This window comes from Dromaius novaehollandiae, chromosome 9, assembly GCF_036370855.1.
Source record: "Dromaius novaehollandiae isolate bDroNov1 chromosome 9, bDroNov1.hap1, whole genome shotgun sequence".
Lineage (NCBI taxonomy): Eukaryota > Metazoa > Chordata > Aves > Casuariiformes > Dromaiidae > Dromaius > Dromaius novaehollandiae.
The window spans coordinates 28,531,921-28,559,567 of NC_088106.1; the positions used below are offsets into that span (position 1 = coordinate 28,531,921).

Genomic DNA, 27,647 nt, shown 5'->3' on the forward strand with positions numbered 1-27,647 from the left:
TGCCTGTAGCTTGTAAATACTAAGTTTACTGGTGGGGAAATATTTATTAGTCTGTGCCATTCTACAACGTTACAGATTAGGACGCTGAGCCTGTCCACCTGCACGCTGCGCCGAGTTTCTGAACTAGGGCTTCGCTGCCGGTAGTCAGACTACAGGCCTGCAACCAACAACTCACTGCAGCATTTCTCTCCCAGTTGTCACATCGCGTTATGCAGCCCATAGGTATATTCAAAATGGCAGAACAAAGCTTCAGACTATATTTACTGAGAAGATGCGCTGAATTAACACAGCTGGGTTGTTGTGGTTTCTTGGGTTTTTTTGTAATATCATTTATATAAGGAGCTTCTTTCGGCTTTGTAGAAATTCTCTCTCTCTCCCCTTTCTTAAGATTTCCCATGCAGACAGTTCTGAGATGTTCTGCACTTCAAAAAACAAACATCCAACAGTGAGAAAGGGTGTCTATTAAGAAGTCTTAAGAGAGAAAATTGCTATGCATATCAGATTGCTTATGTTAGTCATTCGCAAAGTTAGACATTAACTTGCTACTACATACGAATTACAACACTTTTTAATAGCTTATTAGCGCTCTTTCTCTTTATGTCAACATTGTTAAACATTCACATCTTACAAACTGACAGAAGAATCATATCTCTGTAAACTGACTTGCGATGTTATTCTAAAACCTACTATAATATAAACAATACAGAAAATCACACATATAGATGATTCAGCATTAACTGAGCCTAATGTAAAAGCTTCCATTGGTTTTAATGGGAGTTGAACCAGGTCTCTGATTTCTTTAATCAAATTATTAGTTGCTTATACTTACAAACCTTGCCATATGCTGTTTCTGTGATCAGCCTCACTCACTATCATATGCCTTATTAACAATTTAACACCAAAGTTAGCCCTGCTTTGAGTAGGAGGTTGGAGCAGATGACCAAAGATCTCTTGCAACCTAAATTATCCTGATTCTACCATACACTGCTCACAAATCACAGGTTATACATCCTTTACTCACCAACTCCTTGCCACATTATATCTTGACTGAAGTTTGAAGCTGCATAAATTCAGCTATCCATTCATCATCAAGAGTACACTTTTTCCTCCTATTTCTTCTCACCAGAAAAGACACACTACCATATATAGACCACAAATCTACTTTCATCCAATCTAACCTACATAGGGAGATCTATAGCGTCACAACAATCCAGTTCCACAAACTAATATCTTCATCATAAAATGCTATCAATACCATGAAAGAGATTTCAATTTGTCATCAACGACAGGAGAAAGTTCTTCATAGTAATCACAATCTGAAATAACTATTTTCCTATTGAATGAAAATGACCAAATAAACAATTGCAGAACATTCATTTTCAAAGTGCAATGTGTCATGCTTACTTTCACTTCAATAACAGCTGTGCAACATTCAAAAATAACTTTCTGATTGGTTTATTTTCATAACATGTTATATGTAGGCCAGCTTACCTGTTTACAGTGACAAGTTAAATATACAAAAACCACTGCTGAGAGCAGCAAATAACCACTTTCTTGTTTGCTTAGATTCTTGAAAACATATGGCCAAAAAGATAACAAACCCGCAACGCATAACCATTAATAATTAGCTGAGGAAATCAAAAGCTAGTAAGTGATCCAAAAGATACTGTCAACACAGTAGCATTTTAGATACATCTTCTAAATGCCCAGCAAAATGTCTCATTGACCTACAGACCCCACTAGCTTTATAGACCTCCTGGTATCCTTTCTGCTTGTCTCTACAATCCTCTGAGGTCTAGATAACCAGCTTCTATATATTACAAGCATTAATGACTTCAAAAAAAGAGTATTCCTGAAAATACATACTTTGATTTCACATTTGCCAAAAACCTCAGATATATTAAAACAATCTATGTATCCTTTCTATACAAAAAAATAAGCAAGACACATAAAATTTTCAATGGCAGTCTAGTTTCTCACAGGCATCAAACCACTGCTGCAGAGTTTCTATATTCAAGGAATGTTTAATGACCTTTAAAAAGAACAGATTGACAGCCCTCTCTTTGCAACAGCGAGAACTGGACATATTTTGTAATCAACACACTGCGGCGATCTCAGCTACTAACAGAGCAATGCAAAGAAATTCTCTCTTACAGTCTTCCAGTACCATCTGACCTAAAGGAGGAAAAGTGAATGTTACTATGATGAACTACCTGGTTGCATGGGCATGTGTGTGTGTATATATACAAACACACACACATATATACACACGCACACATTACAACCAACCACAAGAGGGCCAAAATTGTATAGACCTTGTAATTTAAAACACTTAATTCTTCTTAGTTCCATGGATAACTTAAGTACACCTTGAGCAAACTTGTTGACAGTTCTCAGTTCTCATGATTTTCAAGCCAGGTCATTTCTGCAGCCAAAGAGTTCAATACTTGACTGCAAAGAAGGAAAGAGAGGCTAAGCTAGGCTGATAACTGACTTAACTCCCATGAAAACACATAGTATCATCCCCTCTGCAACATGTCACACACCTAAGTTTTCAACTGTCAGTCAGTGAATTAAAATAAATGAGAAAGCCATACAAAGGAAGAGACCCCTTTCAAAACAAATGCTTTTTCAATAAGAAGGAGATGGATTTCTCCTTATCAAAACATTCAACAGATCTCCAGCAACCTATGTAGGAAGGAGAAAAAACCTATCAGGCTCGTGCTTTGATGTTTATGATCTGAAATTTTGTTGCTCATTCCGTTACCTCAGCCTATCTCTATCTGTAAATTAAATATAGTTCATCTCCATTCATCTTTAAGCAGGAGCACTAAGAAAAAGACAAAAGCATACATAAAAAATGCTAAGGAAAGAAATGTTTAAATCAGACTGTAGGAAGATTCAGCTCCATACTTTAAAAAGCACTAGGAAGGGATTTTAAGGACTTCAATGCAAGAATACGAAAAGTGCATTTGATAGTTAGTTGAGCTTACAAGATCAGACAGAAGTAGGCAGAATCAATTTTCACATTCTTGATACTTCAAACAAAAAAAACCCCAAAGAGCTGGAGGCCTGAACCACTTTAAAGAACGGTGAATAAGGGAAGGAAAAGACCATGCTCAACGTGCCTAACTCATTTTCATAGATTACGATGAACCGATTTTGCCAACTGTTTTTCCTTTGTATATTTAAATAGCTACAAAGATCTTTCAGCAGAGGTACATACTAGCAAACAACCTCTTCAGCCAGTCTATGTGGCTACCCCAATGAGATGCTCTGTAAGACTTTGACATCTAGTTTGTTTTAGAAATGAAGTATCTATACATCCTAGAAGTGCTGCCACCTTTTTTCTCATATTCAGGTTTAAGAACCTCCAGTTTCTGATACAGCTCCATTTAGACAACTGACCTTAGGAGACAGCAAGAGTAGAAGAGAAACACTGCTGCTTATTCTGAATGCCTTAAAAAAGCTTCCTTGCAGACCCTTTCTAACTCCCCTTTGACACCAAATTCTTCCATCAATCAAGAAGTGAATTTATTACAAAAACTAAGGTAAAACCTCAACTCATTATTTATAAGCAGCTTTTTCACTTCTGTCAGTAGGAAGATCTCATTTTTCATTTACTGTATGTTTTAGGAAGGCAATAAAACCACTAAGTATCTGAGGATACTTTAAAGTCCTCTTAAGATCAACATGAGTAATGAAGACCTGCAAGAGTCAGAGTTTTTACTGAGGTATCAAAATGTTTCTGTGGGCATCCTGAAGAATAAGTTATCATTGCAATATGACTACTCTGCACTTTATTTCTATACCCTTACTTTAAAACAAGGACTCAAGAAATCATTCAGAAAAGGCCCTAGAAGAAATATAGTGACAAACTTCCCCACGTGCATGTTCATGAACCCAGGTATTGCGAGAGCTTGAGCAGGTCTTAAAATCATTAAGAAAACCTAGTGTTCACGCACAATATTGTCAGATATTTAAAGGGGCTGTTAAAAAGTCTCAACACAGAGAGTGGGCCTTGCTGAAGGTGACAGCTGACACTAAACTTCTGTGGATAAACTTCTACCTTCTTTTTAATATAGTTAGCCATTATACTGAGTCTTTGTTTTCAATCACGCATTCAGTAAGGAATTAACATTGACACATGTGAATTCAGACATTAACTAACCTGTAGGACTTACGTCTATATGAGCTGGGAGGTGGAGAGCGTGCAGAAGTGGCAACAGGCAGTCTAGCATTTCTGTTGATACCACTAGGATTGACTAGGGCATACATTTTTACCTCAGCATCAGCTAACTGATCGAAGAAGGTCCAGTCAAGTGAATGCTAATAACACCAATACCTCGTAATACTAGAGCTACTAGTATCTTTTACAAACACTGCTCAAAAACAGAGCTCAAAAATACTGGTAACTAAGCTCTTGGTAGGGGCTAGAGCAACCAATTTTGTTTACAAAGGGTCCAAATTATCGGTCTGTACATCTACCAAATATTCTATTCAAAAAGCAACAACTGAATCTGTGTTTATTAAGAAGTAACTTAAAAACAAAATGCAACCAGAAAAGTTACAGGAAAAGGGGAAAGAAAAATAAAAATACACGTACTTTCCAGGAACTTGCCCAAGTCAGCTCCTGAAGCAAGAAAATAGAATGAGCAGCAAGAAGTTAGACAGAAGAACATAAGCAGAATTCAGAAGTTTGCTCCCCTCCACCCCAAGAAAACGGATACATAAGAGTTATGGTAAAAGACAGCAGTATTATAACAGCAAACCAAGGACAGTGGGCTGAAGACTACTAGGGAAAATGTAGGTTTTATTCCATAAGCGTCACTTGGCAATATCCCCTTTTGGCCTACAACTTGCCCCACTTCAAAGTGCAGTTATAGAGCTGAAAGAGCGGAGACTGCTTTGTTGACACTGAAACTACTTGTCTTGGATCAATACCAAACGTACACAATCCTGATTGATGTGCTCTTCAGCCTGCCAAGGCCTCTCCAGTCAAACACTGCTGGTCATCGCTGCTCCCAGCACCCTCCTGCCTGGGAGGGGAAAGGCTCGAGTGCGCGACCGGCTCCCTCCTTCCTCAGCCCGTGTAACCTGACAGGGCCGGGCATGCTCGGGGCAGAGCACGGAGGCTTCGGTGAGGGCGCACCTGCCCGCGGCGCGGCCAAAACACAGGCCCAGCGCCGCGGGGCGGGGAGGGGACGAGCGAGTTCACACGGGTCAGCGCAAGGGGAGGCGGCGCCGGGGCCGCAGCTGCCACCCCGCAGGCTGCGAGGCGACGCGGCGCCCCACCGCTGCCTGACAGGCACCGTCCCCCCGCCGGGACCGGCTGCCAAGGGGCCGCACGGACGGGGCAAGGCCCGCACGCTGAGGGGAGCGCGGCGCCAGGCCCAGCAAAGCCGGAGGGGCGCGGGGGCGGCCCCGGGGGGCCCCGCGCCGCCGGCCCGGCCCGGCGCGGCCTCCCTCCCGCTAGGCCGCAGGGCGCCCCGGGCTGCGGCACCCCCGGCGCTGGGCGGACAGCGGCCGTCGGCGCGGCCGGGGCTCGGCGCGGGGGCTCGGCTCGGCGCGGCGGGCGGGCGCGGCGGAGCGGGGCGGAGAGAGGCGGGGCGGGGCGCGGCGAGGCGGGCGAGCGCGGCGGCGGCGAGGCGGCCGTACCTGCGCTCCCGGACGGAGAGTCCCTCACGGCCACAGCGACTCCTCAGCCCCAACAACACAAGATGGCGGTTGCGCCGCCACGCAACGTCACGTGAGCCCGGGCCCCGCCCCCCGGCCTCTGCCGCAGGGACCCGGATGGGAAACGGGTGTCTCCCCCCCACCCTCGCTGAAGCACCGCCCGCGTGACGACACCGCGCCGCGCGCCCGGCGGGGGCGGCCCCAGGCGCGTGCGCGCGCACCTGCCCCTCCCCCCCGCGGCGGCGCGAGCGTCGCCTGCCGGAGGCGGGTGCCAACGGCCGCCTCCGCGCCGCAAAGCGCTGTGGGAAAGAGGCGGCACTGGGCGGTTGCTGCGCTGACCCTGCGCCAAGCCTTTGGCTAACCCCGGGGTACTTCCATCTTATCGGCGGCGTTAGAAACCCGCCCGGTGCTGTCTCGCTGCGGGAACTGGCGGCGCTCTCAGCGTTTGCCCAGGGCGTTGCCGTGTCAGGCCTGCCGCCGCCGGCTGCCCAAGGAGCGGGTCGGCGCGCGGCCGCTGGAGGGCCCTGCTGCCGCTGGCAGCGAGAGAAAAGGCGTTCTGTGGCACAGCATCTATTCTGATACTAAATTTCCTGATGGAAAAACTGTCAGGAGCTCAGGGCAAGCTTTTTCAGCTAAAAATACTGCTTTATTTTTAGCCCTAAAACCCCTATTAGTACATGATGCAGAATAGCCCCATGTGGTTATTTCAGCCTAAAAAACTATTCTTAGCTGTTATGACCTGTTGAAGGAATAACCGCTTTCAGCTGAAGCAAGTTCACTCCAATCGTGACTTCAGCTGCAGTCCATTTAGCTTTTTCTCTCCTGTTCTAGGTGAATAAGTACTTGTCATTGTGCACTGAACATGCGCCAAAGATGATGCAAGAGTGAACACAAGTGATTCCTCTGGGATAGTGGGTTGGAAGTTCATCATTCCTTGCTCTTATTTTTAGCTCAGAGCAAGACAGGACTACTTCCCCCCAAAATCTTAGAGTGAAAACTCTCCTTTAGGAGGCTGGTTTGAAAAAGCAAAGCTCCCTATCAGAGGTCTGGCCCACGATAAGCTAGATTTCCATTCCTCTAGTTCTTGCCACACAGCTTGAGCTGATATCAGTAACAATACAGGTAGGAAGAGATGTAGCTGTGCATTTTAAGCTGCCAGTAAGACCTTTCAACTTCATTCCAGAAGTGGCTATGCCATATTATTCAGCTTGTTGAACATGAGTAGGAGCACTCAAAAATATTCTCACATCCTCTAAGGCAAGCTGCATCCAAGATGGGAGAAGTTTAAAACTTACAGAGATTTTTTTCCCCCCAGTGAGCACAAACATCACATCATTGAGCAGAAAATTTCAAGAGAGTGGAAAATGTCTCATCTGTAGAACTTAGCATTTTTCTAAAATATCTCAAGGAAATTCAAATGATATTTTTACGTAATAATAGATGCCTCTTAAGTCTTCCATAACACTCTTTCAAGCAGAACAGTGAGATGGTCATGAAAATACAGGAGTGTATCTGTGGAATTATATTCCTCCATGGTTTAACTACCTGACTTCAGCTGATGTACTCTAGGTATGAAACCAAGTCACCAGCTGGTCTGACATTTAGTAGGGTACTGAAGGCATGATGTACTTTAAGGTCCTCTGGGATGCTATGCCAATTCCACTGCACTATTAAAATCCCAGGTGCAGGGAAATGGCATCTCTAATGAGCCAAAAGGCATCCTTATTGACCAACTTTTTCCACCTCATCCTGGCTTGGAAGCAAAAGCCCGCCTACTTTACTGTAGCAGTGGAGCTAGGAACACACAGTGGAGCTTTGAAAAGGTAAATAATCATCATAAAGCAGCTCAGAAGATGTGACAGTCTGTCATTTCTCCCCTCCCCACTCCCTCTTTTAGTTACTGTAAAAGGCAGCTACTCTGCTGATATACCAAGCATTTTGTCTGAGAACAGTCAATACCTTTTCAACAGCCTCTGTCTTCCATGGTGAACAGTCCTCGTTTGTGAAGTCCCTAAAAATAATAATAAAAGCAACAGACAAGGCAGGCAAGTGAACATCTAACCACAGCTTTTAAAGTCAGTCATTTCAGTGCATCTGAGACCTCAGACAGCTCATGCTGAAAGACAGACTACCGCAAATAAGCTGCTAGTTGTGCAGCACCCGGTTATTTTGAGACGACCTTCTCACACACTGCAAACTAAGTTTGAAAGGCAACAGTAAAGCACTCTGGTCACTTCAATCTGTCTTGCCAAGGGGTTTATTCGGACACTCCCACAAGGTTAAAATTCAGTTTGGTCACCTTAATCCTCACAGTTAAAGCCTGAACCCTTATCCAGGAGGAACCTCAAGACAAGATACTCCCAGTCATACCATTTCCCTTTCCCCAAGCTTTTAGATGAGCAATTTGAGGCAAGTCTTCCTCCCTTCTCAGAAAAACCCAAATCCATAACAGTTTTTTTTTCTTTCCTTCAGTCAAGCAACTCTCTAGGGTTTCTGCCTTCAGACCTCTCCTCCCTATCACAACAGAGAGTCACTTTGAGCACATCAGTAGTGCCAGACTGGTACTGATGTACCAGCAGGTATCAGAAGCCAGAGCTGGGATTGCCTGGACCTATTAGAGCTACCTGTGGTGACATTAGGCACAAAGTAACACGAGGGAGGACATAGTATCAAAGACTGCAACATTTTAAGTACAGCTAAGTAAGATTAAATAGGTCCTGTGGGCTAATAAGTATTGGATGGGAGATTTAGCTAGGCAGTTTTTTGGGTTTTTTTTAAAGCAGTTCTGCATAATCTAAAGACACTATGTTATTTAGTCCAATAGTTTTGAGCCAAACAGAACAATTTAAAGAGCAATTAATTTCCAAATGTCAGTTCTTATAAAGCTAATTTCAAAACTTATATTGCTGCACCTTCAAAAAAAACTGTACATCCAAAAGCACATACTGTTCACTGCATTAAGTACAGGTCCCAGCTAACAGCATCTGTTTGAATTGAATAAAACTACTCTAGCAGAAAACTGAACATTAAGAAACCTGACACGATTGTCCTGCATATGCCAGAGAAGACAAACCTCACAGAGGAAAGCTGGGCTGAGAAAAAAATCCAATTAGTCCAGCAGACAGACTGGGCACCCTTTGGGAAAAGGGCTAACAAGCAGAGTCCGCCCTTCGGGACAAGGGCTGAGGAGTAAAGTCTTGACTACAGACAGATGACAAGTTTCAAGGTCTACTACTATTCTCCTTGGTGGGCAACTTCAGCAGCCCTTTTCCCCCATTTGCACATTCTCCCTGTCCCCGCTGACTCACCCACGTTGCAATTGCATGCTAGAAGTAGGATCCCTACCTTCCCGGCTCTGCAACCCAAGCTACACCAGGGCCGGGCACCCGGCTCATTTCCCTATTGAAACTTGTCAGCTGGAGTTGACTCAAGTCTCTTAAAATGGTGACTTTGGAAGTCCTTTTTCCACCCTCCCCTCCTGTTGCCCCCGGGCTCCTCACCCAGCTGCATGTTACCTGCTGCACTTTGCAGAATTGCTATGCCATGGCAGCAGCGTTTGCTGAATATCAGAAGCTGCAAAAAGGAAATGGAGAGCACTCACCCCAATTTTACCCGACCCCAGGGACCTGAGGACTCACAGCTCACAGGGGAGTGCTAGATTGAAGATCTGCACTAAACACAGCATTTATGTTTTCCATTTCATCACTGGATCATGCCTGCAACAATGCCTGGTTAGGCCTCCTCCTTAGCCCTCCACATTGGCTGTGCCAGCAAAGCTTAGCAGATCAGCACCAGCAGAAACAAGATTTTTGGAAGCATTTGCAGATTGCATTTCATCATTCTGTCCTTATATGAGAAAAATACATACATAACAAAGAGACATGTAGTTAGACCAGCCTGCCCAGCTCCTAGCTGGGACACTACTAGGGGCTGAGATACAGCGTCTGCTTCAAGATAAGGGAAGGCTGACAGTGTTCAGATATCAACATTTTGCAGTGCACAGTATTTCAAATATTTACACAGCCATGTCCCTTTCGGAAGGAATGCAAACATTAGGGCTTTTCACAGCACAACTGCTGTATAGGAGTGGCAGTCGTATCAAGAAGGGGCTGAACACTTCCCCACTTATCCAAGTCAGGACACCAAACTGAGGTAGATTCAGGAGTGGGGATTGCTACAGTAATTCTTGAACAAAATAGTATATTCAAGGACCTAAAATAAACCACAGGCAAGTCTGGAGATAATGCTTTATTTGTACATTTCAGCAACAGGAGAAATAATTGAAGATGCAGTTATCTGCTTTGTTGTAAAGTATAAAAACATTTAATTATAAATATTTAGCTAAAAAAGCGTGATTTTATAAAATATAATCTGTGAAGGTATATACACAGTTTAATTGTTTAGCAATTCTTTCACCTGACATTAAAGAGTAGAGGTTTTTCTATTTATTATTCCATGCTCACAGTTTAGTGCTCACAGTTTAAGAAGCAAAACAGACAAGTGAAAAGACAACTGGTGAGTTTTGTTTTGGAAGGAAAAGAAATGCACAAACCAGGGCAATAGCAGAGGCAGAACTTGAGCCAATCCATGTTTAGAGAAAGGACTCGCCAAGGGGACACTGTTTCCCTTTGTCGTGACCTACAACGTCTATGGCATTTTAATATCTGTGGGCAAGTCTCCTGCGTTTGTGAAAGAAAATGGCTAAGTTTAGTGCAAGCCTTCTAAATTCAATCCAGCTAGATGCTCTAACCTGTCTGCTCTTCCCTTCTTGAGCAGGGATTGCTCAGGATGCTGGGCTGGTTTTATCTGTCATGGTTTTAATGAAATCAAAGTCACCTTTATGATTCAGGATATGAGCAGATTTCCAAAGATAAAAACCCAGTGTGCCATCCAGTCTCATTGTCCATCTAGCAGTATCCCTTAAAAACCTGCTTCCTCGAAGTCTAAGGCTGGAAAATACAGTGAAGTTGTACAGTACACTAAATATGATGGAATGTGAAAGAAGATATATGGTCAGGCAACTCAGTTTTCTATTCCTTGTTTAAGAGAGACAGCTTCCTGCTTTCAAAGTCTTGGAAAAAATCTCACCTCCTATTGAAAGGTTTGTCATTATGGCACTTCAGAGAAGAAAAAGTGGAAGACACCAACATGTTGTTGGGCAGCAGAAAAATCTACAGGAAATCATAATTAATTTGATCCATGTCCCTAGTAACTATCTTACTGTCTCTTCACAGTGTTTTCACAGTGCCTGTGGCACAGGCCTTTGAGGAAGACAAGAGAAAAGTCAAGGATGTGTGACAACACCCAACAGCAGTACAAACATACAGGAAATGGATCTGTACTTTGTACACCCTGATTTACACAAGACCTCACTACTTGCCTGTAAGCAAGGAATGAATTAATAAGGAGTTAAGAGGAGAGTGATGTATAGAAAAGGAGGAAAGAATGAAGTAGGCAAACAACACTTGTCAGTGCTCACCCGTGATTCGCTACTTGCTGTTTCTGCTTCAGGGTGATGCGCTCCTGATGGTTCAGAGCAAACAGCATGTACACAGCTCTTATGATTCACATCGTTATGAGTGCATAGTAACTGCAAGAGTTGTGTCCTTAGCGATTCAGAAGGATCTTCAGGAGAGGAAGGCTAGCAAAGCTGTAACGGGTTTTAGGCAGGATCCAGGCAGTACTCTCCAGGTAGAACCCTGATCTGGGAAACGTACCAAGTCATGTGCAATCTCAGAGCGCGTATTGGCCGGTCTGCTACTGGCTAAAGGCAGACTTTAACTCCCTGAAAGCTGCTCGGCGGTTTCTCCTTTCCTCCTCTTCCCGCTTTCGCTCATCCTGCTCAGCTTTTATCTCTGCTTCAAACTTACTGGCTGAAGAAAGGGCTTGAACCTTTAGGAGAGAGAGAGAAAATAAAAGTGTCAAGCCTTGCATCAGAGGCAGAATCAGAGCCTGAACTACTCCCAGATGAGGAACACGCAGGACTGTTTGCCACACCTTCTGCCACTTGCTGGGAAGCTCTGTCAGGATGGGTCAAGTGTTAATTGCACTGCAGCACCTGGGTATTTACACCAAAGACCTGTTAGCTCAGTTGATTTTGACATCAGTACAGGAAAGGTCATTTACTATTAAGTCACTAACAAGTGACCAAAATAATGCCATCAGTATTAGGTTAAATACATTCTTTCTGTAACCAGCCAGCATAGCTTAAGCTGTGAGTATACACTGATAGAAACTGCTGCAGAAAACAGTTCTGAATCACAGGCAAAATTGAGAACATTGTACTATACCACGGATAATCTGCAGATCAAAGAGACATTGTTTATTTGCTGGCTATTTTTCCAGCTTTCTTTCCAGCTTTCATCTCAGTACATCTGCTGTGCAATAGCTGTGCTATGCTCTTGGGAAAAAACTTCTTATATAAACAGGCTGGATTATTTTCTAAGAGAGCTTTCAAAAAGGATGCTTTGTCAGCTTCAAATGGTGCAAAGCTCTTTCTGCCAACCCCAGGACTCTGTGCAGTAATTCCGATTCCAAAGGTTACACAGAGCTGCTCAAGAAAGAGATGGCTGAAATTCTGTATTCCAAAATACTTCATTCAGCACTAAACTCAGAGTGTCTCAACCAAGGGAAGTTTTGCAAAATGAGAAAGTTAGTCCCTGTGCATTAGTTTCCAGGATGCTTTTAACTTTAAAAGCAGTCAGCCAGCTAGTCATGGAGAGCTCCCAGCCACAGAGACACAGGTGGGCCAGTCAGCCCTAGCAGAGTCAGACCTACTGCTGAGATGAAGCAAGCCGTTTTAGCATTCACCAATCCGCAGAGGAATGTTGTAGCTAGAATACAACGTGCACGTTTGAAAAAGCAAGGGCTGAGATTGGAGGGGGGGGAAATATACTCATCCTCTTAGCTAGGAAGAAGACTGGCAGAATCCTCTACTGGAAAGCAAGCAGGGCTAGTGCCTCAGTGACACTGCACTGCCTGCTGGAGGAGGAATAGCTGGTCTGCGGTCAGGTCCTGAGTAGGGCCTGCATACAGAGCTTTTTCGTGTTCCTCTGTGCCACACCATACCTTAGCTTCGAAGAAGTTCTTGGCTCCCTTGACTCCCTCAATGGAGACATCTATCTCCGACAGCTTTGCAAGTGTCATCAGGCCGCTATCCTCCTCGAGTTCCCCAGCTGCAGCTTTATGGAAAATCAGCAGGAACTAGTAAAACAGAGAGGAAACATTCCAGTTCTTCACTGAGGCTCAAACAATTTAAAATGCAAACAGTACTGACATTCACCTGTGGGGTAGGAATTTGCATTTCTTAGCAAAGGAAAGCAGGTCCATATAAATCAAGTGGCACCATGGAACTTGTGCTCCAGTACACAGTTTTTGGACTCGAGAGGCAGAAAGCTCAAAGGAAAAGAGGGATTTCCTATAGAGAAGAGCCATGGTGGGAGCACAGCTCCTACCAGGCCTAGGCTCTTAGACAGCAAGAGAAATGCAGCCATCTCTTCACCTGTCTAATGCTGTGTCCCTGTCCTCCCACCAGCTTCCCTAGCATTTTGTGGGATCAGATCACTTCCTACAACAACAAAGGCAGGAGAACGAAGCCAGCCCTGGCACAAACCTGAACCCAACTCCTGCCTCCCCTGACCAGCTGCATTAAGTGCCAGCGCATTCCTCTTGGAGAGGACAGCAATTCGAGCACGTACACTGCAGAGGGATCTGGGGGCTGCCTCGGCTGTGAACCCTGCCTTAGGTCCTTCCAAGCCTCATGGTCCACATGGTATGGGAGGGGAGAAGAAAATTAAGGTCAAATACACCAAGACAACAGAAGGTGGTCACTTCAACTCACGCCCTGTCTAGGACATGGGAGAAGCTACTTGAATCTGTCCTTGGAGCTATGCCTCAGTCTGCTCTGGGAGCCCAGACTTGTTTAGCTGAAGTTGGGAAAGCCTCTGTATTTCTGTTGTGTCAGTTAAATAACACATAAGAGAGCTTCTCTAGCACATCTGTCAGTGGTCAGGACAGATGCATACCCTTGGGACAGTCAGCAATGGCTTGAACAAGTATCATTGTCTACAGAGCAACTTGTTTTGAAACCTTTGTCCTGCACTGAACAAATAAGTCACTAGAGCAGAGCACATCTCAGCAAGTGAACTGTAAAGGGGAACAAAAGACCCCAGCTATATTACAGGCCAGAAAAGCACATTTTCTACAGTAGGGACAAGACCTGCCTGCTTAAAAATAAAGATCTTTACACCACCTTTCAACTGATAACTGAACTCCAAGATAAGATATGGATGATTTAAATCCTCCCAATTGTAGAGGTCTTGTAACTCTCCCTGCTGTTCTTGTCCCCCTCTAGCAAGGGGTCTCACCGCTCGGCACGGCGCTGAAAGAACGGGGGTGATGGAGAAGGGACAAGAGGAATACAAGGAATGAAGATGCTTCACTGCGCTACTTCAGTCCAGCGTGGAGGGCTCCAAACCCCACGCAGGATGGCTGTGAAATCCACCTGCACGGGGGGGTCTGACATCCCTAGCGCTGCACTCCCCAAACTGCCCAGCTTGGGACTTTGCTTGTTCCCCTGGAGAGCCCACGTCATCCCAGAGGAGGGCAGCAGAGTCGCAGCATCCACACTGCAGCCAGCCCCAACGCACTTTCCTGCTTCAAGGAGCTTACAGAAGTGATGGAGATGCACGAGCTTGGGAAGGCCTCCCAGGAGGAAGGGTGGGGAGATGACAGCAGTCCTGGCTGCCCTCTCGCAGAGGCAGCATTACCGGGCCCTGCTTTGTGCAGCAGCCTTGTGACCCGTGCACGCTCAGCACAGAGCAGCCAGAAAGCAGGCTACTTGGGGAAGGCGGCTTCCCCCCCACCTCCAAACACATGCAACACATTAAACGATGCTCTGCTGAACAGACTAGCCTACTCAAGGAAACCAGACACTCCCCAAGACAGCCCCTTGCTCTGCTCAGATCTGCTGGGTTCAGGCTAGTTCCTCTCCTCCTCCACCATGGAACGGAGACACATTGCAGCCAGGCTGGCATTAGTCATGGTTCCTCCTTGTAGCTTCTGCTCCACCCTGCCAAGTCCCACTTCCTGGCATCTAAAAAGGGCAGTGGAAGCAGAGCAATCCTGAGGTCTGGTGCAGCTGCCACATGGGGAGGGACTGGAAACACCCAGTCACAAGAACAAGTGTGCATGAATCATCCTGAAACCAGGGGACGGGGCAGCATTCCTCTGGCCGGGGCAGCATTCCTCTGGCCGACACGGGCTGCTGCAGCCAGGAAGAGTGGGCTGCGCCGAAAGGCACGAGGAGCTGAGTCACCCCCCGAGGCAGCCCAAGGACCAGGCGGGATCACACTGCCTTGCACAGGAGCTGGGGAGCAATCCCCTTCCATGCCAGCTCACTGCCTGCAGCCCACCTTGCTGGTTATTTGCCCTCCAGGCATCAGTCCTCCCTAAATGAGGAGCACCAGGGATTTGCTTTCAGTTTCCCAAACTGTGCAGGAAACCAAAGTGCAGATGTGCTCCTATTCCTAACTCTTGTTTCACATCCCCTGTTGGGTCTGAGACACATCACAGAGCAAAGCCTCAGTGAAATGTCAGAGAAGCCACAGTGAATAACACTAGTACTTCTAAAAACCTTGCTCTAAAGGAGCAGGACATGCTCTTTCCACCCAACTGGATACATCTCTTGTCTGTATCAGGCCAGTCTTGCATCCTCAGTGGTCTGAGACCTATCCTGCAGTGCCAGGTCTCAAAGCAATGCTCCGGTTGCAGAGCCCCACAGGGCACCATGCACCCTTAGGGGCGCAAGGGGAGGTATGAGCCTGACTGGCGGCAGCAGCCTTGCGACAGCTTGCCAGAAAAGCAGTGGCACCCAAAACTGTGGTTTGCACAAACCCTGCTAGCAAACACATGACGTGGGTCAGCATTTAAACACTTTAGTGTGGGTGCGAGGGAGCGTGGGTGGATTTTCATGGGTTTAGATAACAGCTAAAGTTAGACATTCCTATTACAGCAATTAACCATAGTTTCCTGTGGTAGTGAGAGAAATTCACACATTTTTTCCCCACTGTACCTGATCTTTAAGCCTAAACTGTTTTACTCAACCCACGGAGAGAGTCTAGTGCAGTTGACTGATGATGTGCTGATGGACTCCGAAAGGTCGGCAGTAGAAGTCAGCTCTCCTGAGGGGCCAGCAGTTCATCAGCAGTAAGTCAGCCCAGCACAAGCCTGCTTTCCAGCTTACGTGACAAGGGAGGACCCAGCACTACTCAGAGCAACAACAAAAGGTGACTTGTTGCAAACGAAAGAGATCCCAGTGATTTTCTGGCCGGGCCGAGAGAAGCGTATCTCCAGGCAGATACGTCAGGGCTTGTTGTCCCCGGGAGAGGCAGGGAGGAGGCCTCCAGTGCTTCAGTTACACCCTGCTGAGTTCAGGCACTCGTTTAAGCCAGGGTTTCTCCTTTGCTGTCACAGTGCTCCAAGTCAGTCTGATCACTCTCCCCAGGCCTGCTAGTTACCACCGAAGGGAAGGCGAGCAGGACAGGGCTGTGGCAGCTGGTTCAGCCCTCTGCATCCACCAGGAAGCTGCCTCTTGGCCATTCCTCTGCCTGAACAGCGGAGCTGGGCTTGGCACATCTGCAGCAAGGCAAGAAGCATCCTGCTCCTCTACCGCGGGGAGCTTTGGGTGCGTGCCAAGGCTGCTGCGCTCAGAGTGTAATTTGTCCCCAGAGCTCCGCCAGTGGCGTTGCCTCATTCCAAGCCGTGCGCCATTGAAGCTTGTTTGCTTGACCATCATTGTGCATCTGGCTGGATGCTACAACAGCACCAGCTGCCGCGTGCAGCACGCCAAGGGCTGGCAGCACGCTTAGCCCAGCCTGGCTGACAGGCGGCCACGCCGGAGACTGTGCTCCAAACAGGTGGCGGCAGAAGAGGAGCTACGCTGCCACTTGTGCGGCGCAGCACTGCCAGGACACAACAGGATCTTCCAGAGCCCTGGGGGACAAAGGCACTTCTCTTTCACAGGAGAGAGCATCTGCAGCACTGCTCAGAAAGCCAAGGCAGTCCCGAGCACTTCCGTGCGGGAAGGCAGGCCCAGGCGCACGCAGCAGGGTCGAGGGGGCTCCTCCAGCATACGCAGGGATTCGGCAGTGGAGACTGCCTATCTGCACCGATATCTGTGCTGCCTCCTGCACTTACCTTCCCCCCAGCCTGACCTGGGGCCAAGGACACCGTGCTCTTCCTGCTCCACTGGATTCTTCGCTACCCCGAGGAGGGCTTCTGACTCCGGAGCAGTCTGGTTCACCTCGGACTAGGCACATATCCGTGCCTGCCCAGGGGAGCTGCTGGCTTAGAGCTTTGCTAGCATAAACCGACAAACTCTCACCTCTCCGATTTCTCTCTCCCCCTAGTATCCTGGCCCCATAAATCAGAGTCTGTTTGTCTTCTACTGCCAACTTCTTATAGCAAAACTGGAGCTCGTGGCCCTGCATGTTCCCACAGCCTTTCAGCTCGCTCAGCGCCTGGTCACAGAGCAGGTTCCTCGGAGGCAGCCGCTGTGCCAGCTAACCCACCTCCCGTGCAGTGCCGTGCATCGAGCCTTTGTCTCCAAGCCCTCACCTGGGGGGACGGGCACAGCGGCTGGCAGCACTCCTCCGAGCAACAGCAGGAGCACAGAGTGCAGCAGGGATGAAGCAAGAGCGCAGGAGAACGGGAGCATGTAAGGGCTTTCACCAAGGCTGGCTTCACTGCTCCAGAGGGCAGGCAGCGGCATCCTCCTCTCCCCTCACCAGGAACCCAGTGATTCCCTTCCCTCTCCTTCACTCCTTACAACCAGGACTCCAGGCAGGCCACAGTGCAACAGAATCTGAGCAGAGGGGGAGCTGGTTTGACACACCAGCACAGAGAAGCGACGCAGCAGCTCTGAGAACTGCCAGTCACCCTCACAGCCCTGACCAGCCCAGCAAGAGCAACCGTGTGCCCTGCTGGGGCCTGGCTGCTCTCTCCCCCTCTCAGGCACTGCCAAAGTTGTTGGCAATCCCAAAATTAAACTTGTCCAAGACAGAGGGCCCTGCACCTTGTCTGCACAACTGAATCCCCTCTGTGAGGGGCATGGCAAGAGCACGGCCCTTTCAGAAACAAGGAAGCCCAGCTGCTCAGGGCTCATCTCAGCCTCCTGCAGCAGGAAGCAGCAGTGCAGCAGTAAAGCCATCAAAACTGCAGGGCATAAGCAGCTCTGTCCCTTGCCTAAGGGACTATTAGTTAATTTAGAAAGCCACCACATTATGCACATCACTGATTCAGGGAGCAATGCAAGTCTAGTAGAGGAAGATGATGGAACAGGCTGTTATGGCATCCAGGCTCCCTCGTGCTGCTGAGATAAGGGTTGGGTACACTTGACCACATACAGGTTGCTGCTGAGATTTCCCCTCTTCCTCTATACAGCAGCGATTCCCGGCCTGCCCATGCCACTCTCAGCTGCCCCCTGTACATGACTGATATCCCAGCAGCCCCGGAGCACAGCAGCAAGGAACAGACCTGTTAGCTCTGTGCACCTGCTGAGCCAGAGTTGTGTACTCAACCGTGGCATCACCAAGTTTAAACCTCTTTGCACACAGAGATGACCACCTTCGTAAAGCTTGCAGCAGCTAGGCACTGCACGATGCAGAGAGCCACCCAAAATAAACTGGAAGGCCTGGGGAAGCCTTCAACGCCTCCCTGTGAGGCTGACTGCTCCAAGCAGTACTCACCTGTACCTGAAAGGTCTGAGCCACTGTATCGCAGGAGCCCAACAACAGTGCCTCGTGACTGCAGGAACATGCCAGATCTGTGTCACTCCCACCAGAACAGGCAGCTGCCAGCACTGCCCAGCAGCTGCAGCACAGCTCAGACGTGCTCCCGAAGCAAGCAGGGAGGCTGGAGCGTTTCAGTGTCTGGTACTACTACTGCCACACGGAGACAGACGCAAACAGTGCTCCACACCCAGGGCTCCTCGTGGTGCGTCCCACCACGGGCACTGGGAAGCTCACCTGCTTCTCACCCTGCACACGTGGAGGGGACGCAGCTATGGCTGGAGCACAGAGCCTGGCTGCCTCCTCCTGCCAGTCCACAGCCCCATCCCCACTTGCCCCCGTGGCCACCCTTACCTCGCGGAAGCTGAGCTTCCCGTCGAAGTCTTCGTCCACCTCCTTGATCATGTTCTTCAGGCCCAGGTGGGTCTGCGGGGCGCCCAGCTTCTCCATCATCAGTTTCAGCTCCATCAGGTCTATGTAGCCATCCCGTCCCGAGTCGTACCTGTGGGGGGCAAGGGGGAGGGCGTCAGCCGTCAGCACACCCCATCCAGAGCAATGCAAGGGGGTCTTCCCAGAAAAGGAACTGGGAAAATGGATAGTCACAGGGCGGTTCAGGGCTTGGAGGAGAGGGGAAGTTGCACAACAGAACCAGGTGCTGAAGTATATTAAGCTTAGGGAAATAGCAGGCAGCCTTCAGAGCAGTTTCACATGAGGGGGAAGCGCTCAAGACCAAACCACCACACAGGGGGAGAATGGGGGAACCCCGCTCATCTTGGCGGGATTCCTGCTTCCTCACTTGCGTGGCTGGTACCAGGGTTACTTCCCACACAGCTCACGCCATGCACCAGCACAGCAGGGCCCAGGCGTCCCAGAGCCAGCTACCGCTTTGTCTCATGCTCACATAGAGGAGAAACAGGGAGCACGGACCAACCGGGACCTCCCAGCAGAAAAGGGATATCGTTGTTTGTAACCACAATACACCTTGTCTAGCTGTTAAGATCTTTCCTCTCCAAAATGCTTTTCTACCAGGCAAGTGCTTTGCCTCAGGGCAGCGGTTTCTCCAGAAGGGCAGGCCCAGAGGGAGCCCGAGGGAGAGCGCAGTGCTCCAGGGTAGCTCTGGCTGGTGCCCGAGGACTGCATGGGAGGCCTGTGCTGCGAGAAGAAACCAGCGCTCCCACCTTGGGAAGGGGGATGGCGTTAGGAGCAGGACAGGAACAGGAACATGCTCCTACGAGACCAGGAAGGACTGCAAGGACTGCTAGCAGCCTTCCCACCAGATCACCCACGCTCGTGCTTCAGGAACAGGGAGGCAGTGACCCTCAGCAGAGCGTCTGCAAAGCTGAGCAGGAGGGGGAGGGAAGAACAAGCACGTTTATAACATGCCTTCGTTGAGAAGCGAGCAAAGGTCGGGCCGGGGGAGGCAGAGGAAGAGCAAGTCTCTTGTTGGAGCAGACGCAAGACTGCAACCGGTGGGGCAGCGACTTCCCGGCAGCGCCGAGACGAGCAGCGGTCCTGCCGAGGGGACGGGAGCAGGGAGGCAGCGCCGCTCCGAGCGGGCGGCAGGCTCGTGCCGCAGGGGTGCTCGGCTGCGGGGCTCTGACCCGCTCTCCAGCGAGCCGCTGGGACGGCTCCAGTCCGCAGGAGCGCCTCTTCGCGCTCACAGCTGTACCGCAGGCGCCCACCCCCTTCCCGGACGCAGGGCCGGCACTGGTTACGAGGTTAAGCCCACAGAGGACGGCAGGCAGGAGTGGCTCGCATGGGAAAGGGGAACACCGCAAGGATTTCGGTGCTCGGCCTGCACCCCGCACCTTGCCCTCCCCGGCTGCCTCCTGCAGGCACAAGTGAAGCCCCCGGCCCGTTCGGCCGCCAGCACTTCACATCCACGGGGGTTTAAACCTCCCGGGTCCCACGGGGCGAGTGCTCTGCTAGCGGACAGCCCCACAGCGGAGCTCAGCTCTGGGGCACAGCCGGCTCCCCGCTGGGACCCCCACCTTGCTCCGAACAGAACTAAATCCTTCCGACGACAGGGAAAGGCAACCCCAGGCACAGCGTTAAAGCTTCCCTCTTTGGCAGGAGCCAGCCAGACCTTCCCACCCGTCATCTTTCACTCGCTATTAGCTCTCCTCCTCCGAAGAAAGCGACGGCTGTGGCCGTCCCAGACCGAGACCGGCACGTTTGTGGCTCCCCTGGAAGGCAGCGCTTTCCAGCTGGCAGAGCTCGCGGCCGCAGAGGAAGCCGCGGCAGAGGAGGGCAGGGACGCAGCCGCACGCCCTGGAGCTGCCTGCCGGCATGGGCAGCGTGAGGCCGGGCCACCACCGAGAGTGTCCCCTGCCCCAGTCCTGGGGATGGCAGGGACGCAGCACGCTGCTCTCGAGGCCGGGGCGGCCTCTGAGGTGCCACACCAGAGCCTGGGGCAAGAGACCCCAGCACGACCCCTCTCCAGAAGCTGGGGCTGCAGCCAGCCTCATCACTGCTTCTCCAGAGAGCCCCACCACCTCCAAAACCAGCTTTGGACTGTCTGTGCCTCTCTTTCTTCTTCAAAGGGGCCAATGTCCCAGGTGCAAGTGACCCGCAATGGCAGGAAAAAACCTCCCTCGCAAGCTCCTTACCACCAGGCTGGCTCATCCCCCCCCACTACTACCCTGCCTGATGCACTCCGCATTCAGCAGATACGTGAGCCCACCAGGTTGGAAAGCATTTTGGAAAGCTAGTGGAGTGTAGAAACACCGCTGTAAGAGCAGAAAACAGGTCACAGACCTCACAAGTCAGAGGAAAGAAGGGCACTAGGTTTCTTGCCGCAAGGAAGAAGCCAGCTAATTTTAAGCTGTGTGTTAGCACCCTTACCCAGCCCAGCACTGAGCCGCGTTTTCAAGGCCTCACCAAAACATCGTGGGTGCAGTCGCTCCCGTATTGAATCATCAGATTGCCTCCGCATCGGCCTTGTTTCAGAGGGGAAAAACTCCCAACCCTTCCTCCCAAACTTAAAAGAAATGCAATGTGATCTTTTATCAGCTAAAGAAGCAAAGAATATCGTGGCAGGGAAGAACTTGGGATTTAGGGCTTTTTTGGCCCCAAGAGCTAGCGCTTGTTTGGGGCCGGCACATCCAGGTCTCCCCAGGGCACTGAGGCTGCCTGGGGGCAAACAGGCTGCCCGAAGGGGTTAACCGGCCACGCTCGGCGCCGAGCCGTCAGGCACGGCTTCAGGGCTCTGTCCTCCCAGCACAGAGGCAGCACAAAGCCGGGATTGTGAGAAATTGGGTCTCGTGGGCCGCGGCGGCAGAGCAGCGCCCTGCACCAGCCGCACAATAGCGCGCAGCGCGTGGGGCCAGGGCGGCCGCGGGGCAGGGCTCGCCGCAGCCCAGGAGCCCTGGGCAGGCCACCGGGGCCACCGCGTGCGTGGGAGAAGAGCTCCTGGGGACAGCAGACACCAAGAACCGCCCCAGAGCGGAGTTACGAGTCCCTCGCAGTCAGGGACAGGAGGGGGGACAGACAGATGGAGAGGACGTGGGCCCTCAGTGCCAGCCCTGCAGAGCAGCAGCAGCACCCTCACCCTGCAAACTGCTGCATTTCCTCCCCGCCCCCATCCGCCTCCTAAAACAGCCCAAGTATTTTAGGACCTCGATACATCCACCCGACCGCCGCGGAGCTGCACAGCCAGACTATTTAGGGAGAGGCATATTTATAGGCCTTGAGAAAGCGTAACTCATTCCCCGTCGCGCCCCTGCCCCGTGCTCTCACAGGCACTCGGAGCAGCGGAGCACGGTGCCGGCTGCACTTCCAGCCGCACAACCGAAGCCAGGAGCATCGCTCCTGCCACCACCGAAATCCCCTGATCCGCCTTTCGGGAGCTCCTCTGGTGGGCCTGGGCCGTATCCAGCCCCCAGCACCACTTCCACCTGTTTCGCTGCTGACTGTGTCAGCCCTCCGCAGCAGCACAGGCGGCAGGAAGAGCTGGCAGAGACGTCTCGCTCCTCAGGCACCCAGGAGACGGGGCAGCGACTCCAGCACAAACTCAGCCCAGGGTGCCGAGACCCAGGCTGGCCCCAAAGGAGACGGGAGGGCTGCCGGTTGCAACAGCACAGTCGGAGCCCTGGGGTGAGCCAGGACGCGGCTACGAGCGCTACCGCCAGTGGGATCAGGGTTTGCAGCGCAGCCACATCAACATTCCTGGCAGCAGATAAGACACCCAGTGCCTGCCAAAATCCATTGCAACCAGGATGCACCCAGATTCCCACGCTGGCTGGCTTCCACCCGGCCGCAAAGCGTGCCCAGCTCCTGAAGTGCTGGGGGAAGGAGAGACGCCGCAGAAATCAGGGAGGGAGGGAAAGAGGGGACACTTGCTTAAGGGCAAGAAGTGTGTTGTGTACGACTGCTGCCCAAGAAATACCCCAAGCCACTTCCCCGGGAGAGAGAACGGGTTTTCCACACCAGAGCAGTGACCAGGGTGTTCAGGACTGACGGTGGTGTTACATAGTGCAAAGGCAGGTGCAGGGCAGTCTTATACCTCAGAAGAAAAAAGGAAGGATAGGGAAGGGAGGAAAAAGGAAATGCTAAGAACTGCATTACCAGTATTGAGTTGGCAACCCCCTCCTCAACAACCTGAAAAACACCAAAGGCAAAAAAAGCATAATTGAATGGGAAATCCCAAGTCCTGGAGGATCAAAGGGCAGTTTGTAGGTGTCCACCCTCCTTGAGAAAGGCTGGCAGAAGAACCTGCCCTCTCTGTGGGCAACTGTGCATCTGACCTGCCATTCCTGCATGCTGCAATGGCCCAACACAGGCTTGGAAATGAAGTAGTCAGAGCAATAGTGCTGACGTATAATAATGTCATCTTAAATATTTCAAAATCCTTTCTAAGGAGCACTTTATTCCCTCTCATTGGGAGGAAGCAATCATTCCCCGCCAGGCACCTGGGGACCTGAACGGCCTCCCCGGGTCAGCGGGGGTCTCGGGGCTCCTCGGCCACGCGCAGCTCCCTCTCCTCCCCCAGCGCGGGTGGTGGGAGCTCTCCCCGCTCCGCTGGGCTCGGCCCTAGGGAGGACACGCACAGCCCCACAGGACCGCTGCTCCTGGAGGGGCGCGAGGGCAAGACAAGCGTCTCCTACGCCAAGCAAAGACTTCCCCCACGACGCTGGGCGAGACCTCGCTCGGCACCGAGGGTGGCTGAGTCTCCCTCAGGGCTCTCCTCCCACGCCACAGATTAAGCTAATCCGGTGGATCTCTTCTTCCTCCCCACACGCCCCAGGGCACAGCCCCATCCTCACCCCCTGCCCAGGCGCTTGCCCCGGGCTGCCGTTCGCCCGGGCGGGCTGGCACCAAGGTGAGCTGCAAGACTCCAGAGCCCCAGAGAGTTTGCTCGCAGGACTTTGGGAAGAGAGGTTATCATGGCTACCGCGGTCCCCGCACACTGCCAGAATAGGCAGCTAATTAGGTCACAGCATAATTAGCTTGAGCTGCAGACTTCCTGGTCCCTCTGCCAAGGAAAGGAAAAAAACGCCCCGACAGCCCCCGTGGCCACCAGAGGCCTGGCAGTGCTCGGCTGGCTCCGGCGCGTCCTGCCAAGCTGGGGCCACCGCGGAGCCCCAAGCCCCCGGCAGGGCCGAGGGCAGCCACCGGCACGTCCCTCCATGGCACAGGGACAACACGCCGGAGCGGTGCCGGGGGAGCGCTGCAACGCCGGGGGGCAACGAGCCCGGCCGAGGCAGTGCCGGCGAGGGCACCAAAGAGGGGCTGAAGCCGAGCTCCTGAACCGCTCCGGTCACCACCGGCCAGACCGACAACCCCAGTTAGCCTGGATTAGGGACCAAGCAGGCGAATGGAGAAGGTCATCTTGCAGCCCCCAGTGAGAGTCCCTTCCACCCTGGGTCTGGTTCAAGGAGACCTGACCCGAACATGGGACTTTGCCATGGGGAGAAAGACCCCAAGGAGGTCAGGGGAGCTGGGCCCCCGGGACTGGAGGGGATTGCCTGTTACCTGCGCCCTGCTCAGGGGAGGAGAGCTGATCCTCACCACCGGCAGCCTCAACATTAGTCACAGGGAAGTCCCATCCCCAGAAGAAATGCATCACATCAGTGAAGCAAAGCACCAAGGAGCAAGGAAAGTCCCACAGGCAGGTCGGCCCTTCGCTTCCACCCTGGCTCGGGGCAGTCCTAGCTACCAACCGTCCACAGCAAGTCCACCTCGCCCCGGGGCACACTCGCTGCCCGCCGTCACAACGCAAGTCTGAATTACAGATTCACCAGCACTCTCCTAAGTGAGGAGCTCTCGCTCCTGACACAAGTCTGCAACACCAAGCACGATCCCCTCTCCTAGCAGGGGATCACAAGGGGAGGGAGAACGGTCGTTCAGAGCCTTTCAGCCTATGTAAGGGGCAAAAAGAGGGAAGGAAAGGAAAAATAGGGCTGTCCTGCTCACAGAGAAGCTGTGAATCTCCAGCTCAGTTTCAGACAGGAAGGTTTCTAAGGGGAGATCAGGATTTTCTGTTCTCCCTGCCCCCTCCCAAGAGAGACGAGCAGATACCCCAATCAAGTTACAAGTCGCTGTAAACTGATGAGAAGCAATTGCGGACAGGAAATTAGACATTAGAAACCTGACATCCTGTGGCAAAGGGCAGATAGCCCTGTCTGACAAGTGTTTGTTTAATATTACTAAGAAAGATCCTGCACTGTAGTAGCCAGGGCCAACAAGCCGTACAAAGAATAAGAGCCTTAATCGCAAGGTTTAATTCAAGCTCTGACTGGCATGAATTAAGGGGAAGGTTTCCTCTCCTCCCCGATACTCGGAACAGGCCACCGGGACCAGGTGGAGCAGAGACCTGATCCGGGGTGACAAGCTCCAGGTGGGCCTGGTGGCAAGGCCAGGGCTCGCTGGGGAGGTTTGCTGCGCAGGGGAGGACACCGCTACACCGTGCGGCCCGGCAGGCCACCTTCGAGCGCGCACAGCCCAGCGTCTTTGTTTTTTGGCACAACCGGCCAGCTCTCAGCTGCAACAGTCCTCACAGGGCGGGCAATGTCTCCCAGCTACACTGAACAGCTGATTAGCATTCAACTGCAAAGCCTAGGTTTCCCACTTGCAAGGCCTGCATTTAATGAGCTCATTGTCTAAAAATTCAGCTGTAATTCGGCTCTTCCACTTTTATTTCCCAAACCACCGCCGCTCCTTCCCCGGCCCCTGCCGGGGCAGCGCACTGCCCGCTCCCAGCTCCTCCTCGCGGCCCCGCGGAGCTGCAGCCTCCCCCGCCCTCCCGGCACCGCGTCTCGGCCCCTTTCCACGGCCGTCGGGAGGGCACGGGAGAGCGCGGCGCGGAGCCCAGCTCCCGGCCGCCTGCGCAACGAAGGGCCCCGGCCCCGCGCCCAGGCCTCCCGCGGCAACGGCCCCGCCGAGCGGGGGACCCGGGTCTCCCTGCAGCGCGCCCAGCCCTCGGGGTGCTGCAGCGGCGGGGACCCGGCCAGGAGCGGGGAGAGCCCGCAGCACTCGCCTCGGCGGGCAGAAGCGGCTCCTGCACCTCGCCCGTGCGGCTCCCCCGTGCCCGAACCGCCTCGTGCCCCCGCGCAGCCGCGCACACTGCCCGCCGGCCCCTCGCCGAGCCGGGGGGGCTTCGCTCCCCGGGAGCGCGGGTCTGTAGCGCTGGCGGGGGACCAGCCGGGGGGGTCAGGGCCACCCAGGCACCGCCCGGACCGGGGCTGGAGCATCGTCGTTCCGCTGGCGCGGGCAGCTCTCCGCATGCCGCCGGCAGCTCGCGGCTAGCGCAAGCCTCCTGCGGGGAGGGGGACACGGCCCCCGCCCCGGGGAGCAGCCCCGAGCTTCGCTGGGGGCACACAGGGAACCGGAGCCGGGGAACGGGGCGGGCGCTGGGGACGAGGGGTCCGAGCTGCCGGGCCGAAGCAGCGCTGCCGCCGCGGCCCGGGCGCCCCAGCCCTTCCCCCCCCCCCCCCCCCCCGGGGCTGCGGCCAAGCCCCAGCGCAGCGCCGCCCCTCACCGCGGCGCCGGGCACTCACAGGCGGAACATGCGCTCCATGTCCTTGACCTGCCGGCGGCTGAACTCCTTGAACTCCGTGTAGGGGTTGAAGACCTTGGCCTGCCGCGGCCGCGCCGTGCCCTCGTTGATGTCCTGCCGCCGGCTCAGCTTGGCGCTCAGCTCCGAGTCCGCGTTGGCCGTCAGGCAGCTCCGCTCCGCCTCGCCGCCGCCCTCCTCCTCCTCCTGCTCCTGCTGCTCCTCCTCGGGGCCGCCCTCCCCCGCCGCCCCGCCGGGCTCCCCCGCCGCCCCCGGCCCGCTCTCCTCCAGCAGCAGCCGCCGCTGCAGCTTCCGCGCCAGCTCCTCCGAGGCCATGGCCGGCCGCCGCCGCGCTCCCCACTGCCGCCACCGGCCCCGCCCGCGCCGGCCCTGAACTTTATTCCCTCACTTGGAGGCGGCGGGGCGGCGCGGGGGGCGGGGGGCGGGGCGGCGCGGGGGGCGGCGCGGGGGGCGGGGCGGGGGGCGGGGCGGCCGCGCCAACGGCCCCCTCACGGCCCCGCCCCGCCCCCCGCCCCCCTCACGGCCCCGCCCCGCCCCCCGCCCCCCGCCCCGCCCCGCCCCGCCCCGCTGCCCCGGCGCCGGCGGCCGCCGCGTGTCCGAGCGGGCCGTTGATGCCGGCGCGAGGCGGCTCGGGGCAGCCGCCGAGGGGACCTGCCCGCCCGGCCTCTCCCCCGGGCACGCGGCGGCGCCGGTAGCGTCACCCCGCAGCCCGGCGTCGGCAGCGCCGCCCCGAAGCGCCGCCCCGAAGCGCGCGAGGCCGGGGCACCGGCTGCCCGTGTGCCAGACACCCGAGCCGGCAGCGGCCGGTGCTGGGCAGACCCGCCGCGGGCCCCCAAAAGAGGGACTTTGTAAAGGTTCCTCATGGGAGCGTTTTCCCCGGCGGGAAGGGGGTGCTGCAGGTGCAGCGCTTCCCGAAGGCCTCCTCCCTCCTGGCCCGGCCTCCCTCCTGGCCCGGCCTCCTCCCTCCTGGCCCGGCCTCCCTCCTGGCCCGGCCTCCTCCCTCCTGGCCCGGCCTCCTCCCTCCTGGCCCGGCCTCCGCCCTCCTGGCCCGGCCTCCTCCCTCCTGGCCCGGCCTCCCTGCTTGCCCGGCCTCCTCCCTGCTTGCCCGGCCTCCTCCCTCCTTGCCCGGCCTCCTCCCCCCTGGCCCGGCCTCCTCCCTCCTGGCCCGG

At 53.2% G+C, this 27,647-nt stretch overlaps 2 protein-coding genes across 13 annotated transcripts in view; both read right to left on the minus strand.

The window, feature by feature from the left end:
* The window catches only part of GIGYF2 (GRB10 interacting GYF protein 2), an 80,971-nt gene extending 75,193 nt beyond the window's left edge, over positions 1 to 5,778 (minus strand). For 11 of the 12 annotated variants that reach the window (XM_064517022.1, XM_064517023.1, XM_064517021.1 and 8 more), the window contains exon 1: positions 5,659 to 5,778. The gene's annotated coding sequence lies outside the window, so the exon portion shown is untranslated. Of the gene's footprint in view, positions 1 to 4,606; positions 4,634 to 5,658 lie in introns of all 12 variants that reach the window. The other variant, XM_064517015.1, reaches the window with a different exon arrangement.
* Positions 5,779 to 9,909: 4,131 nt separating this feature from the next.
* EFHD1 (EF-hand domain family member D1) lies at positions 9,910 to 26,879 on the minus strand. Its single transcript, XM_064517028.1, has 4 exons — positions 26,462 to 26,879; positions 18,819 to 18,966; positions 12,745 to 12,879; positions 9,910 to 11,568 (listed from the first exon to the last, which is right to left on the minus strand). The coding sequence occupies exons 1-4, from the start codon at positions 26,791 to 26,793 to the stop codon at positions 11,434 to 11,436; spliced, it is 750 nt and encodes a 249-aa protein (XP_064373098.1). The 5' UTR covers positions 26,794 to 26,879; the 3' UTR covers positions 9,910 to 11,433.
* Between the last annotated feature and the right edge of the window lie 768 nt (positions 26,880 to 27,647).

Excerpts from the sequence above, each read along its gene's own strand:
- EFHD1 (XM_064517028.1), bottom strand. The coding sequence starts at position 26,793 with ATGGCCTCGGAGGAGCTGGCGCGGAAGCTGCAGCGGCGGCTGCTGCTG. Across the intron at positions 18,967-26,461 it reads ATGGAGCGCATGTTCCGCCT|GTACGACTCGGGACGGGATG; the intron begins GTGAGTGCCCGG and ends TGCCCCCCACAG. Across the intron at positions 12,880-18,818 it reads GGAAGCTCAGCTTCCGCGAG|TTCCTGCTGATTTTCCATAA; the intron begins GTAAGGGTGGCC and ends CTGTTTTACTAG.